The sequence below is a fragment of the Mus caroli genome, unplaced genomic scaffold (assembly GCF_978045245.1).
Source record: "Mus caroli unplaced genomic scaffold, Mus_caroli_1 scaffold_15, whole genome shotgun sequence".
Classification (NCBI taxonomy): domain Eukaryota; kingdom Metazoa; phylum Chordata; class Mammalia; order Rodentia; family Muridae; genus Mus; species Mus caroli.
The window spans coordinates 11,238,466-11,260,859 of NW_028227270.1; the positions used below are offsets into that span (position 1 = coordinate 11,238,466).

At 39.6% G+C, this 22,394-nt stretch overlaps 1 protein-coding gene across 2 annotated transcripts in view; it reads left to right on the forward strand.

Annotated features, from left to right (window-relative positions):
• Positions 1-22,394, forward strand: part of Rab3c (RAB3C, member RAS oncogene family) — a 213,065-nt gene that overhangs the window by 91,731 nt on the left and 98,940 nt on the right. For both annotated transcript variants that reach the window (XM_085830824.1, XM_021180645.3), the window contains exon 3: positions 12,346-12,464. In XM_085830824.1, the coding sequence (XP_085686950.1) occupies positions 12,346-12,464 (119 nt within the window). The remainder of the gene's footprint in view (positions 1-12,345; positions 12,465-22,394) is intronic.

The following is a 22,394-nucleotide window of genomic DNA, read 5'->3' on the forward strand; positions in this document are numbered from 1 at the left end:
GGTATTTAAAGAGGAATGAGTTGGGCTATGGGATAACTGTGCAGACTATAGAGTGATGGGACCTCCTTGGCTAACTGCACATGCCTAGGAGTCTGTATGTAATGTGTGACCTATAACGCATAAGTGAGCCTGCTGGGATATTCTGATAAGGGAAAGTAACAAGGCCTCCAAATTGAAGTATCGTGGACACAAATGAATCCTGTAGCTATCTCTAGCTCTTGAGTAGGGAAAAATTCTCCTTATTTAGGGAGAAGGTTAAAGAGATGAATACAATTTTACATACAGAGCTCTGAAAGATGCTGAGAATTTTGTAGCAAAAGATACAGAGAAAATGTAAAACTATATCTCCTGGGTATGTTTGCCAGTGACCTTCTTTTCTCATTTAATATTAAAAAAATTTTTTTAAGTCTGGACAAAGTGAAGAGCCAATAGAACAGCCTTGTCTTTCCCTGAATATTTTGGTTGTCATATTTGCAGAGATCAAAGGGGGAGACAGCGTGTCTGTTGTTGTGACCTATGTTGACTCTCTGATTGGACATCTGTCCCGGTTTGAGGAGAATCCACTCTATTACTTCACCACACTGTTACGCTTCCTACAAATTCGTGCAATAACCCCTAGAAACTGGAGTTGCCAAGTCAGAGAGACCCCTGATTGGAAACTAACTGTGGATTTCTTCTTACTGCATTCCCTGGAAAAGAAAGCAAGTCACCTATCAATGTCATCTACAGAAAGGCATTGCTTTTTAATGATCAAACACTTCTTTCTAGACCTTGCATAATTTTTTATCCATCTGGTTATTTAGGACTTCATATTATGTGTTACATGAAATTGAATTTCAAGGCACTTCTCTGGGGAATTTTGGCTCTCCCGGTCCTCTGAGCAGAAATATGCAATAGCCTTACCTATATATTTCATAGGATTGTTGTTTACCGCTCTTATTCTAAAAGCAGGTAGAGCAAACTTAATTCATAACAAAAATTAGCTTCTCATAACAATTTCATATTAAGAATTATAGGGAATGTCAGGTGTAGTCAGAACTAGATTCTTTTGGTTTCTGGGCTAGAATTTTACAGTGTTCATGTTAGCTGGAACCTCCAGACATCTAAAAAGAATTATCTTCTTCCCATAAACTACTAAAAATGTTGGTGACGAATTTTATACCATGAAATCTGAATACTTTAATCAGGATAGGAGGTAAGATCTAATTGGCTTTAATATCCTTGGTTTAAAAAAAAAAACAAAGCACATTTTAATGGACATCTACAGTTGTCAGTAAAGCTAATAGAAGTCCTCTTTTAAAGGAAAATTAAGGCTCTTATAGCTGGACTTGAGCAATAGAGCTTGACAATGTCTACTCTTGCATTAGGATGCATAACTTAATTTATCCCAAAGCACTATTATCCCCAATGTTCCCTGTATGTTCCCCTCTCTGTCCCTTCTTCTCTTTGGAAAGGAGCCCCGTGATTCCTAAATTAATTAACTTGTATCTGGTTTGGGACAAATTAAATTTTACATGTCTCTGTGCTGATGCCTGAGAGGCTATTTTCCTGCCCTGTGGCTGTGTTTGGCCCCATTGCTCAGCCTAGCTCTTCTTGCTATCACAGTGCTCTTGGTACCTGTGGGGTGGTGCAGTCAATAATGGGAGGGGGGATGCTAGAAAGCAATATTCAGTCTGTCTCTCAAATATAAGAAAGGCTGCTTATTTAAACTCTTATGGAATCTCTAGGGCAATTTAGATAACTTTTAGAAATTAAAAATTGTCAGGTGCCAGTAATATTGGATGATGTAGAGAAACACATAAAAAAGACCAATTCTAGAAGCCTCTTGTGTTTGGGGGTAGCTCATGTAGGTCATATTTGAAAACAAACATTAATTTTACACTAACTGAGGGTAGGGATCAGTCAAATTCAGCTCCAGGTTTTGGAGAGATGGTCTTAAGCTGGCCTCCAGCATCCAATCCAAACTGACGCCTTTTATTTAACTTTCCTTTTAAACAAGTTATTGGCTCACTAAATGCTATACTTTTTAAAGGTTCAGATTTTCAGTCAATGATCTCTGTAATCAGTCACCACTGCGGGGGTGGGGGGGTTGAGGGGGAGGTTTCCATCTCTTTATAAAGGCTATCCTGGAGAAGGTCCCAGAGACCTTCCCTGTCATCCTTCTCTGTCTTTTCCCATTGCAACCTTTCCTTTATTTGTTTGTATATCTTTCCACAAGTGGGTCTTCTGCAGGAAAGAGCTTAGAGAACATATTAACTTTCAGCAAATAGGACAACCATAGCACCCTTTTCATTTTATTTGAGAAAAGGAGTGCTATTTAGGAAAGTATAGCCATTTATAAAACATCTTTATTTGCTTATTTGTCATCTTTCAAGGAGTGATTGCTAATGACTGATAGCCATGTCTTGCAAAACTAATTCCCAAATAAGAGTCCACATTAATATTTTTATTATTCTATGAAGTGTCTACGAATTTCAAAAATTCAAACCACTTATGAGAAAAAAAGATACTGAAAATTAAACATCTGGGAGGCTGCTTCCGTATATCATTAATCGTGAGGGCCTGGGCTAACGAGTCGAGTTACTTGTGACAACATGTTTGGTTGTCACAACTTTCAATTTCTTTTTTAAAAAAGATTTATTTATTTATTTATTTATTTATTTATTTATTTATTTATTTTATGTATGAATGCTCTGCTCTATTGATATGTACACCTGAGCCAAAAGAAGACATCAGATCCCATTACAGATGGTTGTGAGCCACCATGTGGTTGCTGGGAATTGAACTCAGGACCTCTGGAGGAGCAGCCAGTGCTCTTCTGAGCCATTTCTCCAACCCATAACTTTCTATTTCAAAAGCTTCATTTGATAGTTGAAGAGACAAAAATGTAGAGAAGTTAGTTGATTTGCTCAAAGTCACCAGCTCAGACCCTGGAGATGAACTATTAACACAAATCGTTCAGTCCTGTAGCCCCTTTCATTACCCGGCACTGGTAAAATTGTCAGACCCAGAGTGGCCAAGGTTATTTGGAGAAAATGCAGACTCCCAGATTCCATGACCAAGCCTATTCAGGAAGAACTTCTGAGACTGCCCCACCATGCTGTCAAATGCAATTTATAAATAAACTGCTGAGAAGGGTCAGTCTCCTCCTCTTTCCCTGCAAAGCAGAAGTAGGAGGACAACAAAATGTAGTGATTGATTGCTAATTTTTTCCCCTGGTCACACTTTTCAGCAGCTTGCAACATCTTTGGGTGCCAAGATCCATCCTTCATCTTTCTTTGAAGGATGATGAATTTAACCAAATCCAGCTTTTATACTATTGCCCATCTGCCTGCCTCTCAAACTGTGAGACACCTCAGCAGGTTGAGCTTGTAACCTGTGGCTTGGCGCAGAGGGAAGAACACAGGGGTCCCAGTCTAGCCTTACTAGCACAGAGGGGTCCTTCTGCTGGGATAACCAGCCAGAGTGGTACCCAGCTGGAGATACCTGGGTGTTTCCTGCAGAGGTGTCAGCTACTCTGCTCTGATTCTTTAGGTAAGCTATGCAGGCAGCAGGGCCTGTTAGAAGAGTAAGAAAAACACATTGTCTGCCACCCAAGCTCTAAAAAGATACTTTGCATGAAAATGGTGATTGGAGTGATAGAAAACTAACACCCTTCCTGGCTTCCAAATCCACCAATCATGTTGACAGTAAAACTGAAATGTGAGAAAATGCTTTTCTGGGCTGCTAGATGTTTCCGGAAATGGTTTATGCTGATTTATTCTATTTGCAATGCTGTAATTTTATGAGGTAACTTTTCTCTATGAAAGCCTTTTAAAATACTTAAACGTTTGCTTATACATATGCCTTTTATTCCCCATAAATAATAATTTTATATATCTTAGATAACCTTTCTTCTTAATTTGAAGTGCCAAGGTGGTCTGGTGCATGCATTTAATCTTAAGAATAGGGAGGCAGAGACAGGTGAATCTCTGAGTTCAAGGCCATTCTGGTCTTCAGTGTGAGTTTAAGCAGCAACCTAGGCTAACTCTAGATGTTTTCCATAGAACAGTCCCATGGGAGCATGTCCCAGGCTGCCTGAGACAAGCTCCATCTGCATGCTGCTCTTTCATATGTTATTATGACTCAACAACTTAGACGAGAGTCCCGAAGGATTTAAGATTGCCTTTGGTGTTTATATCTTTTAATTTGGCTATCATAAAACCTCAATATAATTTTTGAATAATATAAGTTGAAAGGTTCTTTTAAAAGAAATAAGGTGTTGAAGCCACTCATTAAAGATAATTATACATCATGTTTTTGCATACGTATGTATATATTCATATTTGAACATGCACATATGTGCATGGGTGTACACGTGTGATTGGTGCCATCATCAAATGCTCAGCACTTATGTACCAAGGCAGGTCTCTCACTTGCACACAGAGCTCATCAACTTTGCAAATCAGGGTGGCTAACTTGATCCATGTTTCCCATGTCTTTGCTTCCAGAGTGTTGGGATCACAGGCAGGACACTAAGACTGTGGGACTTTCAAGTAGATGCTAAGAATCTAAACCAAGTTCTCACATTACCCATTGAGTCATTTTTCCAGACCTATATCATTGTTAGTACTTACACTGGCTAGTGTTCTGTCAGCTTGACCCAATATGGAATATTTGCGAAGAGAGACTCTCAATTGAGAAAATGGACCTATAAGGTCTGCCTATAAGCAAGTCTGTAGTGCATTTTTAATAATTCATGATTGGGCACAGGGGATGGTGCCCCAAGTGACCTGGTAGTCCTGGAAGGGATAAGATAGCAGGCTGAGCAAATCAAAGGGAGCAAGCCAGTAAGCAGCATTCTTTGTAGACTCTGCTTCCATTCCTGCCTTGAGTTCCTGCCCTGACTTCTGTCAGCAAGAAACTATTACCTCAGAGTTGGAAGCTGAAATAAACCCTTTCCTTTCTAAGTTGTTTGGGGGGGGGGGGGGTCATGGTGTTCTATCACAGCCATGGAAACATTAACTAAGACAGCAGTAATATTATTTCTGAGCCCTGCCAAGAATTTCTCCCCAGCTGGTTCTCAGATTGCTCTTTTGCCTGGCTTTTTAGTGTAACTCCCAGATGATCCTGTTAACCTCATGTTGCTCACATCTGCCTCACAGCCAACTGCCTGCTGTGTGCTCCATCTTCCTATGGGCCTTACATCATGAGACACTGTAGCGGCTTCTATTTCTCCAGCATTTGATTTCGTCTTGCTCATTCCCCATTGTCTCTTTTTACATTTTAGAGACTGCCTCCATCCAACATAAGCTTATTTTTAAGTTTTTCTTGTCAGCCAAAGTAGTTTGACATATGGAAATTCTACTTGAATCTTGAACTCATTTAACCTATCAGGTTCTTCGTTTCATTAAAGATCATAGTCATCGCTGAAATAAAATTGAGCAGAAATCTTTAGAGAAATCAATGAACACTACCAGACAATCATCATGGTAGGAGTTGAACTGTGCACTTCATCTTTGAACACTGTTCTCTCTTCATCGCAGGGCAGATGGGAAGGGAAGAGAGGGCATGTAGATGCTGGATGTTCCTGAAGGAAAAATCCCTTTCTTTTCTCTCCTCCTCTAGGGGATGTATGAGTAAGGAGTAATGTTCTTTTGATGTATCCAGTTTCATATTTCCTGTTGAGCTCTGGCCAACTGGCTTCGCTTTTTGCTCTTATTAATGTGATTGCTAATAACTATACTTTATTACCTTGTACTTTACAGAGAATTGTTCTTATTTGATGCTCATGATTCTACTCAGAATAAGGTGTTGTTATTCTTTTTTTTGACACCAAGAAGTTTGTTTCAAGGGGTTAAAAGGACATTTATAAAACCACCTTGCATGTGTATCCCAAAAGTATGGGAGGACTCCAGTTGTTCTGACTACCAAACCTTGCTCTTTCCAGCTGTGGTTGCTGCTGGGCCTGGGGTATTTCCATTTATTGAGCACTTGATACACAGGAGAAGCCTTTATGTTAATAGATGCTTTTCAATCATCCCAACAACCCCGAGAAGGTAAACAGTATCGTGAATTCAGCCAGAAAGTGAAGCCTCATAAGGATTTAACTACCTGAGATCATGTAGCTGATTTCAGGTCATGATTGAATGTTTTTTTCTTCTTTTCTAGATTATGAAGTCTGCTCTAAAAAGTGGGTTTGGGTTTATATTGTCCTTTCTCAGAACCCTGTGAATGTTCAACTGCCAGGCAAAATCCCTGCACTATTCCAACACTGAGTTCCTTTAGACTAAAATGTAGGGGGAAACATGATTGGGAAATAATAATTGAGAAATATCTGTCAATGTGCTCACTCCCTGGTCCATTCTCATTGTGTGTCACATGGCACAAAGTGAGTTTCTGTCTTTTTTTACATTTAAAATGAGATCAGGCAGAGTGGAAAACACATTTAAGGTAATGATACATGTAGACATGCACTATTACACGTATGTTCTGTAGGCTCTATAGCATCACAGGTGACTCTCAGGTCATGTGGACTGCGTGATATGATGTGCCAGTATAGGTGCATTGACTTTAATGATGTACTGATGCAGGCTAAGGGGGCTCTTCATTGTAGTGGATGCTGGGCATGTGTGGGAAAGGAGGTATACTGAGTCTCTATACCTTTTGCTCAATGTTGCTGAGAGCCTCAAACTTCTATTAGAGTGAAAAACGATGTCCATCTAAAAACAAAAACTCAGGATTGTTGAATCTATTGAAATCACCCGTTTTATACCCAGTTTGGCATTCATATTCATGTTCTGATCGTCTAGTCACAAAACAAACAAGACAGCTGGTAAAATAAGAAGGCTTTGTGAAGCCAGTCATACTTTCTGTTCCTCCTTTCCCTGTGAAGGTCTGAAGGAGTGTTGGCAGATGAGAATAGCCCACCAGCCTAAGCAAATGTGGAGTTTCATCTCTCTCCTAGCTTCTTTGGGGCACCTACATTGCCCTACTACACAATGCTGGTTTTCAGTGTAATACCTTCCGGGAGCCACACAGGTCACTCCCTGAACAGTGCCAAGGAGCCTCCTTTTTCTCCATTATAACACCTTCTATTTCTCAACATTTCTCCATGGAACAAGCTTTCTGAAGGTAGGCTAATTGCAATGTGTCTCAGCACAGCTCCTTGCTGTGATGTTTATTGATTCAGGGGAAACTTTCAGAACATATCCATAATGGTAACCTACGAGGATTTCTTTCTTCTGCCTCCCACTCCTCAAATCGGCTATCCTCCAGGTAACAATTATTCCTATTCAATGCAGATCAACAGCCCCATTGCTTGAGTAGGTACCATCTATCAACCAGACTCTTGGCTTTTGTGAATGAAAGTCTCCATCCTGTATGAGGAGTTGCTTTGCATCTTAGCGGCCAAGTTAAGGTAAAGGCATCACAGAAAAGCCCATTACTCTGTAAGTGTCGAGCATTTGATCTGGTGCTAGCCATTTGTGCTGTGTTCTATGAAAAAAGAGAATATGCTACCTTGAGTGAAAGCTCAAAATTGCCTGCATTTATGTATTTATGCTTCAGGATTTCAAAAAAAAAAATCGAACATAATCAAAATCCCACAGGGAAGAAGTATGTCAAAAAGATTAATTAAGAAGAAAGTTAAACTGGAGGCTCCCTGCCTTTGTGGTTAATGATCACAGAAAACCAAGATGGAAAACAAAATCCTTAGATGGAATGAGGGAAAAAAATGCCTTTATATTGTTTGGGCTGTGAATTTTATTAAAATCATAGAGTGAGTTTGTATGAGTATTTAAGTTATGTTTACTAGAAAAAAAATCTCCATGTTCCATAAGCAGAAACATGGAATAGGGGGCTATGACAGGGTATTATTGACAGCAAAGTCAAAGACCCCCCCCTGTAAAAGAGCTATATATGGCTGTTCCTCTCTGCCAGGAAAGATGAATTGCCATGGCAACACTACCATGAAATAATAGGTCAAGTTTTATCCTTCTTCCCCAGGCTGAATTTATTAGGCTTTACTTTGAAGTAGATGCCATTGTAAAATGAAGGTTTGGGTATTTCATAGCTAAACATTATAGCAAGGTAAATCTGATCAATAAGATCCCTCATAGTAGGTTAAGAGAACACTTAGATTGATTAAATACGTGTTTAGAGGCTAGTTTATTACTGTTCCCTTCCAAAATGCGGTTCCTCTTACAGATGTGCATGTAATAAAGTGTGTGTAAATGGAGTCACACTGATTGCTTGCACAAGGTCAGCAAGGGGAAGTGGTTTGTAAATTTTCTTTTAACGGATGACTAACTGTGGTAAAGGAAGAGTTCATATTTCACTCCCCAAATAAGTGTGCAGCAAGAAAGCATAAAATATTTAAGACTCCTATTATTGTTTGCTATTTTCATAAGACTTAATCGAATGCTGCTTCATGTCTATTTGCAGGAATGAAAAAATAACTACAATTTGGGACAGTCGCATATCATAAAGTGAGATGTGTAATCATTATTTTGCTATTTGAGGGAGCTGTGTCCCTCAGTGTCCACAGCTATGACGTCAACTGTTTATTTTTAAATAGTATCTCAATTATTTAGGAATAAACTGCTAACATGAAGGAACATATAATTTTTGTCACTTCAAATAACATTATTCCATTTTCTAATAGGACATAATTACTAGAATAGGTAGGTAGGTAGGTAGGTAGGTAGGTAAATAGTCCAGTTTTTTAAGAGTAGTATATATCAAATCATCTCTTTAAATGACTAACTTTACCTAAGTAGAACTCGGTACTGTATTTTAGCATCATATCTTTGCTGATGTCACTGGGAGACTATGTTTAGACTTCTGTGTAAGGCTACCTTAATTGTCTTTAATGCTTTTCTTCAGTAACTTAAAGGTTGTATAGATAACTGTGAAATTTATATTGTCTTCACACTGCTCACAAAGATGGGAGATCGGAATCAGTGGCTGCATTCATTTCCCAGTGAAGCCTATTGACCAGTCACAAATGGGTTGGGCCTTGCTCTCTGCAGTCCAGGAGAGATGATCTTCCCTGCCTGTCCTGTGGTCTCTAGAGAGTGCAGAGAAAGGTGATCCAGGTGTCTTCTCATTTTATGAAGATGTTAGTCACGGGAGTAAAAGCTACCTAATCTTGTATGACATCACATATGTTTAACTGCATTTGCAAAGATCATTTTCTCACATAAAGTTTGTCACATTCACAGAGCCTGGAAAGAAATCTTCAAGGTAGTCCATCCATAACAGTCATTAAATCAAATTTCTTAGTAAAATGTATCCAGCACAATTTTAAATCACTATGATGCCTGGATCTTTGCAAATGTTTTCACAATTTCGATCTTTTTAACTTCTGGAGCAGTGGTGTTCTGCCTAATAAAGTTCTTTTAATGGGTAAAAGTTTGCAGTGTCCCTATTTGTGCTTCTTACTACGCTTGCTTACTTTGGAACAAGTTATTGTTCTCTCTGAATGCTTTAGTGATAAATATTTTCAATTGGATTGTTTTTCTGGATTCTGTCATAATGATGTTGGAGATCTGACCCCTTGCTGTGACTTAAGTTCTCTCTGAACGCTTCTTTCTTCTTTTGTTCTTTCCTTTTTTTCTTCTCTTGAAAGCTGTTTCTCTGTCTGTCCCTTTCTCCAATTTTGATATGTAATGGTGACTCAACCCCGTGCTTTGAACACCTTCCTGTGCCATTTCAATTGCAGTATAATGGAATCATGAGTTTTGCTCTCTCTCTCTCTCTCTCTCTCTCTCTCTCTCTCTCTCTCTCTCTCTCTCTCTCTCTCTCTCTCTGATTAAAAAAAAAATACCACAATGTGAAATTGATGCATTTTAGGGCACTACAATAAATGGCTTTACCATCACAATAAAATTAACATCCTGTGAAAAGGAGACAAGATTACGAGAAAAGGCAGAGAGTTAAACCCACGGGTTTTCAACATATCTATCAGCTGCCTGTGTTGGGAAAGTGGTTGTCAGGGGTCTGGATCACCTTTCTCTGCATCTCCAGTATTTCGAAGTTTTCCTCTATGGCAAATAAGACCTGTGTGTTGTGCAGAGAAGAGAGCAGGCCTGACATTCTCAGCCTATAGCAGTGGCATTCAATCTATGCCAAAAAAGAAAAGAAAACTGTCTAAAGGTACTTGACAGTGGGTGTGGGTAGAGGTAAGCTGCATCCACACACAATATGTTCCGGACAATATGGAATCAGGAAGAAGGTAGAAAAGGTTTTAAATAATCTGACTAGTAACGAGGTTCTGCTCCCCTGGGGGACACATCATTCTGCCATATCCTTCATTATCCCTTGCTGTTTAAAGCCTGCTCGCTGGGACTTTGTCTCTGGAATTGTATATGTGTTCTCTTCTTTGTTTCATAGCTACAAATATTGTTAACTAAATTAAGTTCATTATTTTCTGAGAACACACAAAAAGACTCAATATTAGCTTTTTTCTGTTCAATCAGTTTCTATATTTGTTCCAATTATATATAGTTAATATCCCCAGCATCTACATTTTCATAATATTTACAAATCATTAAGCAAAACACAATAAAATATTTGCATAATTGCCAAAAAACCCTTTTATACTAGAAAGTAATTGGGGAGGTTTTATTCCTATCATTATGGTTAGAATGTGACTTCTCACTAATTAGTCACTTACAGTTTGAATATACATTTCCCTAATGATTTTAATACTACTTTTCCTATTAAAAATGTTAATCTTTCTTTTCTCTGGCACAGTACACACATATTTCCCATTATGCTTTGCTTTTCTGTTATCTTCGGCCACTGGAAGCATGTCCCGAAAGTTTCATTACAATGTTTCCTTAATTGCTGTACATTTGAACATTCGCATTTGTTTCATCCCATCTCTGGACCCTTATTTTCTCTAATAAGATCTTTCATCGGGCCAGTCTTCTCCTTCTCCAGAGAAGCATGTGTTCTTGTTGGCTTTGTGTTGTCACACTCTGGCTAAGTGAGTTCTAGCTGCCCTGATGCTCACTCTCTGAGCCCAGCCTCCTTGGATCTCTCTTCCCTAAACCTTTAGTGGCAGAAGAACATAGAACGTGGTCTCCAAAGAGAGTGGTAAAGACAAAAGCCAAAGTGTGTGTGCTTCTAATTCTAAAAGAATGGACGAGGGGGCATAGGGTGAGCCTCAGAACCAGTTCTTTGCATTTATAATCGTTATCAGAGTTCTTTAAATGATTTGTGGGTCTTGGAGTTCTGATTTCACTTCCACACGCCATGACTTTTGCAGACATGACTACCTACGGTTGTTTTTGTCTCTTATCTACAATCTTAAGTTAGCTCTGACATCTCAGGAACTTTTAGCTCTTGTTTTTATCCTGTACTGTATGAGAATCTCTGGAACCCCAACACCTGGCTTAGCTTTGGAAGTGTTCAATTTACAAAGGGTAGATACTTGTCCACGATCCCAACCACATTATAGAGGAGCAGGAACTCAAGCACACATTAGCTCCCCCAACTCACGCACTAAAGAAGACACTCTATTGTCATCTCACAGCTGATTAAGCTGGCATTGAACTGTAACCCCTTAAAAACATAACATGCTCCTTTTGTCCCTACAACAGCTAGTATTCATGGACAGACAATAAAGGCATAGCAATGGAGCCGAGGTATCCTTCTAGCTTTAAAGTATGTCAAAAGCTACCAATTTCAGGTTATATAATCTTTTCTTCAACTTTATGCTACTTAGTATTTATTCCTAAAAGAAAGAAGGAAGGGAGGGAGGAAGGAAGGAAGGAAGGAAGGAAGGAAGGAAGGAAGGAAGGAAGGAAGGGAGAAAGGAAGACAGGGAGGGAGGGAGGGAGGGAGGGAGGGAGGGAGGGAGGGAGGGAGGGAGGGAGAAAGAAGACAGGGAGGGAGGGAGGGAGGAAGGAAGTAAGGGAGAAAGGAAGACAGGGAGGGAGAGAGGGAGGGAGGAAGGGAGGGAGGGAGGGAGGGAGGGAGGGAGGGAGGGAGAAAGAAGACAGGGAGGGAGGGAGGGAGGGAGGGAGAAAGAAGACAGGGAGGGAGGGAGGGAGGGAGGGAGGGAGGGAGGAGGAAGGAAGGAAGGGAGAAAGGGAGGGAGGGAGGGAGGGAGGGAGGGAGGGAGGGAGGGAGGGAGGGAGGGAGGAAGGAAGGAAGGAATTTTTCAGAGTACTGCAGAGATGACACATGAGCATCAGTAGGAAAGAAGAAGAAATAGAGCTAGGAAGGAAAGACATCTGTACCCTGTACATCACACACACCTTTTGGATACCGTTGTGACTGCTCTGGAGATTATCAATGTCTTCCTTGAAGTGTTCTGCCTCATTTATGAGATGGTATCACTGTTTTGTTTTGTAGGACACAGCAGGCCAGGAAAGATACAGGACCATCACCACAGCCTACTATCGAGGGGCCATGGGCTTCATTTTAATGTATGACATCACAAATGAAGAATCCTTCAACGCTGTACAAGATTGGTAAGTTAGGGCAAATACTGCCATGATAAATGGTGATGGCTTTCCTTTCGACAACCTATTCTTCCCATAGCAGTGGCCATGGAACAATGTGCGATATATGTTTATCATGAGCTACAATCCCACTTGTGCCCTGAGCCAAGGAAAAGTTGGTTATGCTCAGAGCCATTGCCAGGAGGTTGGCAGGGAGTCACACTGATGACTTGTTCGTGTCAGTGCTCTGCATCTCTTGAGTCTTCCTTTAATAAAGTTGAGTGTGCTGCTATCGACTTTTTTGAAAATGTAAATAATGATTTGGAAGTTTATTGATCTAATGTAGGGATCTGGAAATTAAGACTGGTGAACCAAGCTTGGCTTACATATTCATTAAATAAGCTTTATTGGATCACAGCTAGGGTTCTTTTATTATTATTATTATCTGTGATGCTGCTTTCACATCCACAAATACAGAGGTAAGCAGGTACAGCAGGCACCATGTGGCCGACAGAGCCTAAACCACTGCTCTCTGGACATTTGGAAGAAACCTTTGTTTGTTCCTTCTCTGGCAGTTCTGTTAAGTAGGTTATTCAAACTAGAACACTGGAAAGGACTTGGTGTAAAAGCAGGGTTACAGGCAGAACCTGTGTGACTCACAGCTATATGAAACCCTGCAAAAATACTTGTCTCCATAATGAGGGTGATTTGCAGTATGGGGCTTTCTGCTGTGAGTCCCTTTACCTAGTTTCCCAGAATAGTAAGAATCTAGAGCATGGTCATGAATTCCAGCACAGGGCCGAAAAGAGGTGGGGGTGGGGGATTGTAAAAAGTTCCAGAATGAACCTCCTACTGGTAGTGACCAGGGATGCCTGGGTAGTTATCACATTTAAATAGTAAACAGCCATAGCTTCTCCTGTAAGAAGGATCAGACTGGCACTATACTGCAAGAACAAACAAGATTTATGTTTATTTTCTATGATAGTATTATCTACTGCTTCTATAAGCATATCAGGATCTGAGTTTGGAAACTTGAATTTGCTCTAGGTTGTTTCTTGAAAATGCTTACTGTTCTTCTGGGAAGACATCTACCTCTGTCACATACATCTGCGCACACACACATGCACATGTACAATACACATATACACACATGTATATACACATATACACACATGTATATACACATATACACACATGTATATACACATATACACACATGTATATACACATATACACACATGTATATACACATATACACACATGTATATACACATATACATACACATATACACATACACATATGCACATTCGTGTGTACACAAACACGCATATATATGCACACATCCACTCACATATATACACATGCACACATGCACATGTACATACACATACACCCGTCCTAGGTATGAGGTAATACCTATGACAACAGTAACTCAAAAAAGAAAGTGTTCTAAATCGTTAAAAGCCAACTTTAGAACCTGTATGAAAAGTAGTTATCCTTCACTTGAGAGATATAGAATAAGACTTACAAAACCTCTTTATAGTGAATTGACTATTATAAAAATGACAAATTTCAAGTTAGCCTACAAATTCAAGGTAGGCCCAACTAAATACCAGTAAAATGGAACAGGATAGAAAGTCAAGAGACAAACACAACTGTATGTGGATTTAGTTCCTGATAAAAGCAGCATTGATATTTATGTCCCCAGAGGACCATTCAGTTCACAGTTACATGACATTTTGCCTCATTGCCAGTCATGGCTGTGATTCATATATTGTCCTGCAAAACAGTGATTTCAATATTGACTAGTCTACTAGAAATGTGGGGAGCAGCGCAAGGGTGCAGAAAGGCTTCAGACTTAAGTTTTCATACATTAGCGTTCTGGTGCTATTTATTCATAGCTCCGCTTACACGGTTGTTTCAGTGAGATTTATTCCACCCGAGAGAGCATACACAGATACATTGAGCTCATTAAAAAGAAATGCCGGTAGCAGCACCAGGAGCCATACACTCAACATTTCTGGCCATACTATCAAGGTGATACAGAAATGATCAGCCTCTACTGGCCTGAGCATCCCTCTGTGGTCCAGTCAGCTGAACGTCACACTGAGGCTTATGCTACTCAGGTGTAAGCAGACGCATCTGCCTCTCCTGAGCCTGCCTCCACCTCAGATTCTCTAGACAACTCCATTCCTCCTTCTGTCCTTCTGAGAATCTATTCCCTGTCTTCCAAATGGCACATTTTCCAAATTCTTCTTCTCTCTCAGATCTCTCTTCTTACTCCTCCTAGGTACCAGTGACATTTTCCTGTGTCCTGTCCTTGGTCGACTTATTCACTCCCATAGATTCATTTATAATTTAGATCACATGGCTCCTGAATTTAAAATGCTGACCTTGTTTTGCAAATGGCTGTTGCATTACCAGATACTCAAAATATCTATCCCACCTGGATCCCCTCCCAGTACCTAGAAGGTTTTTATCAGCACCCGAGACTGCTTGACTTCCTGACATAATTCTTGCTTATTGCAATAGACTGCATCATTCAGGGTTGGCCATGAATCCAGCTCTGTCTTTCTCCATCTGAATCATGACCAGTGCAGGCGTATTCACTTATTTAACACACATATCCTTTGACATGTCTCCTGAGTTTCCCTTCCTTCTGTGTCCACCTTTGTTTAGTTCCTAATTGTTGTATTTTGTTCCAACCCTATCTGAAGTCTTCTGATTTTCTCAATTTAAATTTTTTTCTTCCTCAATCCATCTTACCCCTTGGTTGCCCATATGACCTTGAAGTTCCCAGAAGACCCCTGTCCTAAAGTCAAAGTTCACCATCACGTCCTGAGTTGGACCTTTGCCAGCTTGCCTCTCAGACATGCTGCATCATGTTCCTGCTGTAAGTCTGTAACATCATTTCTCTGCCTTCTAGAGGAAAGCTGGGACCACTGGTTCTGAAACCTAGCCCAAACATTCTAAGCTCTTATCATTTTTCTTTTATGACTTTTTTGTTTTTGCATATATTTTTCCTTTAGCTCTCGGTTCCATCTGCCTCTGGGCATCTAGATTTCTCCAAAGCTGAAGAGTAAGCATGTCCGTCTGGAAAACCACTGCTCTTCACTTCTTTGTCTTTCACCCACAGTTATGTAACTATTAGTTTGTTGGGGATTGTAATTAGAATTCATTGAGCCAGCAGTCCCTGAGTGTCTATCCGGATAGCTGAAGGCCAGACATACATATGCCAACATTTTCTATCTTAGTGGATCTGCTGGCACCCGGTTAAATGAGTCGGGTCTAACATCTTAGTCATTTGCTTATTGTACCACAAGGCCCACTATTCTGACTTTCCGAATACCTCTCAAATACATTCCCCACCCTTCTCTCTACTCTCATTGACTTAGTTCAAATCATCCTTCGAGGACTTTCTATCTTGTCACTGTTCATCTTATTTTAAAATTGTACTTTCAGTAACTTCATATGCCATGTGGCAATGATTGTGGAAGCACAAATAAATCACAATGAAGGTTTGACAAGTCCAGACATAGACCCACTAAACCAAATCACCCATGAGAAATATGACTATAGCTTTTTATTTTCAAATGTCCACAAGTGACTCTGGAGTCCATTTCTCACTGAGACCATTGATTTTGAATGAAATCCATTGTCTACCCTTCTTGGCATCCTCTCCTAACATGCTTCTCCATGTATTTTATCCTTCCCAAAAGAGATCTTTAAAAGGTTCATCAAAGTTTGATCCTTTTACTATGTCTGCTCTTCTGCCCAGAATATCTTCACTCAAAGCATTCTGAGTGTTTATGCATCTTCTCAGCCAAGCCCACGAGGCACTTCTTCACAGCTTTACAATACATCCCTAGCCTCTTCCTATTCCATCTCTGCTTGTGGTAGTTAGTGTACTATCACCCTCATTTCTATAACCATACTACATTTGTACTTTCCCAGAACACATAAATAACCTTCAAGACTATTGTTATCTGAGTACATTTTGCTCATCAATCACATGTTGAGTCCACTAATTTTCTCCCAGTATCAAATATAGTACAATGTATATGTTTTCGTGTATTTTTCTAACATGTAAATTGTGACAAAATCTGAATAGTAAAAGTTCGCCATCTTAATTATTCTGCAGTGAACCGTTCAGTTGCATTAAATCATCCACAAAATTGTATCCAAAATTATAAAGTCGCAGTCACAATGTTAGGAAGTAAAATAGTGCTCTTTTAAGAGCTGGAGGGAACTGATAGTATGGACAGGTAAGTGTTAGCTTTACAGTTGTAATGAGTCTTGGAAATGTAGGGCATCTCTTTAATTTGGCAGGTTCTCCATTCTGTAGCATTAACACAGAACAAAACTCACTCTGATCTCAAATATAAAATTACCTATCATTTACAAAGTTTCAAATTGACACAATAAACTAAGCACGAAGGATGTTTGCAACATCGTTAATATAATGGGTCAACAGAATAATTCTTAAGAATTGAGAGAGAATGTGTGTTTAGATTGTAAGGTAGACACCAGGAAGAAGAGCCCATGTGCTAATGTTTCGCTGGTGTAGGGGAGGTGGAATTAAACAGAAGTAGGAGAGGATTGTTCAGTCACACAGCAAGAAAAGACTTTTTGGTAAAAATGTGTCAAATGCATTCAAAATACAACCTGAATCCCCTTGCTTATACCTGCTGTTCATTAAGTTGTAGAGACAAAAGCATACAGTGGCACTGCGGAATTAGAAACAGGGATACCAGTCTTTAGAGAACGTATTCCACTTTTATTCTTTCATTGAAGGTATTATTAAGAAATAAACTAACAAGAGATGTGTTAAATTAAGAGGACCCAGTAGATTAAATAGTTACAGAAATTAAGGCCCCCATTGAAAGTCCCCCTCACCCTTGGGAGAGTTTTTCAGATGTCTTGTGCTCAGAGCATCCTCTGAGTCTCAGTTGGGTCTTGACCTCCAAAACATAGACTATTCATAAGTTCCCAGACTCTTACGGAATTCTACCACAGTAGCTCTCAGAACCTACACATATCACTGTGCATTTTAACTTGATATAGAAATCTGTCTCATCTGTGACTTCACATTTTTCCATTCAAAATGTGACAGGGACCACAGGCTGCTGTATTGCCTCTGAGAAAATGTCTTTGCTTGCAACACCCACCCTCGTCTTATTTATTTACATTCTTTGTTTTTATGGCACAGTGAAGAAGTATAAATATAAAGGGTTCTTTTTAAGGCAAGAAATCTGGAGAGCAGACGGATTTTTCAGCACCAGGCTGGGGATAAAAGTCTAACACCAGCATCCCACCAGTTTTAAATAATTCTTTCTGTGACATTCGGGTACCGCTGCAGATGTGCTAGAGTTAGAACAGAATGTCACCTTCAAATGTTCTCTTCCTCTGTGGTTTTCTCTTTTCCTTTGCCATCCAACTATACTTAGCAACCAATCTTAAGGAGACCTTGTGTTAGTATAAAAACATTTTCAATTAAAATAACAACTAAGATCCGGTGAACAGCTGCTAGGATTTTTGTTTTCCAGAACAACTCATTCCTCTTGAATGTTCTTCACAACTTTTAAACCATTTTTGCCACAGTCCAGAAGGGGCAGTGGCAGGACTACCTGCAACTTTTACCACAGCCCACACTAGACCTCAAGCTGCCTTCTTCCTCCATGGATACTGATGGCCACTGTGGCTACCTTTTTTTATCCTTGACCTGACTTATCTGTAGAACATTTTCCTTATGCATGCTACCCTACTTAATCTCAAGTTGTACTCAGAAGATAAATGGCTGCCTAATCAATCCATGGCCCTTTCCAGATCAAACACCAACAAAATCCAAGCAATCATTTCCTACGTTGTCATCTGCATGTTAATTAACACCTGCTAAAACTTGCGAGTTTCATCTTAATTTCTCATCTTCTCGGGTCTTACATTCGGCCCTTCAAAAGGATGCATGTTTTTATATCTTACACTGAAGTTTGAAATGCCATCTTTTCCCTTTACTCACAGTTATCCCATGAAGACTTGCCATAAGTGTTGAATTAGCTAATTATCACTGAGCTGTTTCGTAACAGTACTAGCATGGTGGAATTAAGAATTCCACGATTGTAGCATTTTTTCCGAGTGATTACTAACTATGGATCATATAGTTTTCTACCAAAAGACATTTTATTTAATATATATTGTTGCTCTTCTGACATTGCAATCCTAACCAGTGGATATGCCCTCTGTAACTCATGCCTGGAAGACCTCGTGTAGCATATGTATTGTCTCTGTGCTCTCTGTGATTAACGGCAAGACCCATCACATCCTTGTGCTCAGAAATCCCGGGCAATATTTCAGCAATATCCTTGAAGACTACTTGAGACAGTCACACATGCAAACACAGTCAAAGTCACACTAATAAAGTATAAATCCTGGCAACAAATACGAAGCAGAATATGTTCGCCTTTATACTATAAGAGCTCAAACGAGAAGGCAGTGTGGCCTTGCTCACTGTCAGCTAAACATGTGTGCAATGGATGACTTAGAACATGCTGGCCACCATCTCAAAGCCATGAGTAATGACAACCAGTAGGATTTTCATAAATCTTCATACTTTTCACCATTCGTAGTAGATGGCTAGGGACCTGTACCAGGATACCACAAACTGAGTGGGTTAAAAAGAAAATAAGATGTGTTGTAGAATATCTCCTGTTTGTTTATGAGAACTCTTGGTCATCAAATGGTGATTCTGTTTGGAGAGGCTGTAGAAGTGAGACCTTGTGGCAAGCCCTGGATCACTGGGGACTCTGACTGGAAATATCTTCTTCTTTGCTGCTTCCTGTCTCATTTTATGCTTCCTGGTTAGAAGTGAACCACTCTCCTCTGCCACAAGATCCTGACTCCAATACATTCTTCCCAAGTAGCCATGTACTGAGCAGCCTGAAGCCATGAGCAAAACTAAATCACTGTTTCTGTTTCTCTGTTTCTCTGTTTCTCCCTCTCTCTTTCTCCCTCCATCCCTCCCTCTATCCCTCCTACCAATATGCTTTTTATAAGGTCGTAGTCTTGTTGCAATGGGGCCCACCTTAATAGTATCATGTTAATTTAATCACTCATAAAGACTACTTCTAAATTAAATTATATTTTCAGTATTGGGGTGTAACTTGTTCATCATTTTAAGGGGTTCAGTAAGGAAACACTGTGACTCCTAATGCACTGCTGCCCCTGACTTTACCCTCATCGGTTCCTACCTGGCTTCCTGAAACCATCTTCCTGGACTCCTTGCTTCTACTGTCCATTCTCCAGAATGCTCTGGGAAGAGCAACTGCAGTGAGACTGCCAAAATGTAAATGGAGTAAAGCCATTCCTCCAATCCAATCTTCATACCATCTCCTCTCCCCTTCATTAAAGCCAAAGTCTTTATTACAGCCACAAGTCCCCACTGTCCATCCAACTATTCCACCAGCTACTTCCCCTGTTTGGAAACTTGTCTATTCATACCAGCTTTTTTTTCTTTCTCTTTCTGGAATAGAAAAAAAAACATGTCTGTGTCTCAGAGCATGTACATCCCCTACACCACAAACCTGGAAGTCTCTGTCCCAAATAGCAGCATGAACCCTGATGACTCCTTTATATTCACTGTCCCATTTCCTTCTGAGGAAAGTCTTTCTCTCAGTCTCTTCACACAATTTCACACTGTGATTTTCTGCAGAACAGAGACCCTGTCTCTCTGTTTCTCATTTTTCTAACCCTCTATACCATTTTCAATTGACTTGCCTGCCGTGTTTCTTAACTGTATCCTCATAGTGCACGGAAGATTCTTGGGACAGGACTCTTTGTCTCTCTTATCCAGCAGTGTGTTCTCTGCATTTATGTAGTTCCTAGAATACACACAATGTTAGAGAAATACTGGTTAAGTGAATGGACATATGACTGACAGAAAGTGGAAAGTATGTCTGTATTCTCACCACATTAAGTCTCCATAGGGCAGCCCAGACACAGAAACAGGCATGATGTGCTTTCTATGCACAGTTGATGACAAACAATGGAAATAATATCCGTGTACTATGAAGAAAGCAAACCAATGCCCTCAGGTCGAACCACATTAGGAGATAATGTATATTTTGCCTTACCTTCACCCCATACACTGAGACTCCTGCTCCTTCCAAAATATGCATGGAATATTTGAGTTGGACTGCCTTATCTTATAGATTTTATTACTGAGATTATTATTTTGTTTAAAGTGGGGGTATATTTGTAAACAAGTTAGTATACATTAAAAGTACAATACCTAAAGGTAACCAGAAATGTCACCTCAGCCATGGGAAATATCTGTTCAGCCCTCACAGCTGCAAGTTAAAAAAAAATCTTTAGCTATTTCTGTTTTGTCAGCAAATTTTCTATCTCTAGGATCCAGTGTGTGTGTGTGTGTGTGTGTGTGTGTGTGTGTGTGTGTGTGTGTAGCACATGCACATTGTGGAGACGTGACATTTATTCAGACCCCTCTTCCTTTCTTTGAGAAAGAGTATTTCATTGACCTGGAGTTTACCAAGTAAGCTAGGCTGGCTGGCTAGCAAATCCCAAACATCCCTTTGTGTAATCAAAAGCTGCAAAAACACTTTACCAACTGCCCCATCTCCACAGATCCATTTTTTTCATTCTGTCTACTAGTCATACTTCTAACCTCCAATGAGTTGGACACTGATATAAAGGTTAGCTCTAAGAAGAAAGAAGAGAGTGAAACCTCATAGCAGAGATGTCTTAATTAAGAATTTCATTTACCTAATACTACTTAGATCAACGAAATGAAAATGGGTTTATATTCTGGTCACAGAGAGTCATATTTGTGTATTATTAAACACAGGGAAGTGCAAATAGCTTGTACAAATTAGCAGTTAATATGCTCACTGAATACAAAAGAAGAAATTGGGATCAAGAAAAACACCTATCTTGTATGACTCTGTGTTTTCATATTTAACTAATGTCAACTGTACTTTGCAAGTGTTAATATCCTCTAAATATTGATGCTAAGATGGTGACTACAAGCTAAATTTTGGTGTGGGTCTAATAATAGACACAGCCATATTTTAATTAGGCAATATAATGAAATTTAAAGATTAAACCTAAAGACGAACTCTTGAATGCAAAGTATTACATAAATATGATAGCTAGTCATTCTGCTTCACTTACAATTTAAAAAATGCTTCCTAAAAGATGCTAATGTACAGGCTTATGTCATATTTTTATAAATATCAGTGTTTTCTAGCTGATTTCCCTCAGCCTCAATTTATTACAGTATGTCTTCTTTAAAATGTACTGCCTACATTTCACAATAACTTAAAACACAATAACTACTGTAATAAAATTACAGGGAGGAAGTTGTAATGAAGCCTGTTTCCAGCTATGGGTCTTCAGCTTGCCTTGTGGATATTCTTGCTATTGGTTGTCATTTAAACCCAACCTCTGAGGTTGTAGAGAATCAACATGCCTAGGAGGCAGTATTTGAGATGCGACCAAGAATGGTTCACGGTTCATCTATGACTTACTTGAACCTTTTCAGAACCTTTAGGTCCATCATGGACATATTTACACACACACACACACACACACAAAATTACTTCCTAGCCTCAGGGAATATATTTTGTATTGCCTGAAATCTTCCACCAATCCTCATTTTTCTCAGCCCAACCCTCAGTATAGGAGCAGCCATGACAATAAGCAATCAATACAAACACCCCTAACCTTCTTCAAGCCAGGTTCTCCTATCTGCCTAACTTCAAATCTGTAATTCTATTTGCAAACTGTAGGACACTTTTCTGTAAATGGGGAATTCTGGAACCCACTTGATCCTTTATTGTTGGGGTAGATTCTGTCTTTTCTTTGCTGTACAGTTAATTAAGATAGCTCTCCTAATTAACAATTATATAAGCTAGCCCCTTCTTTATCATCTCTCTGCAGAAAGGCAA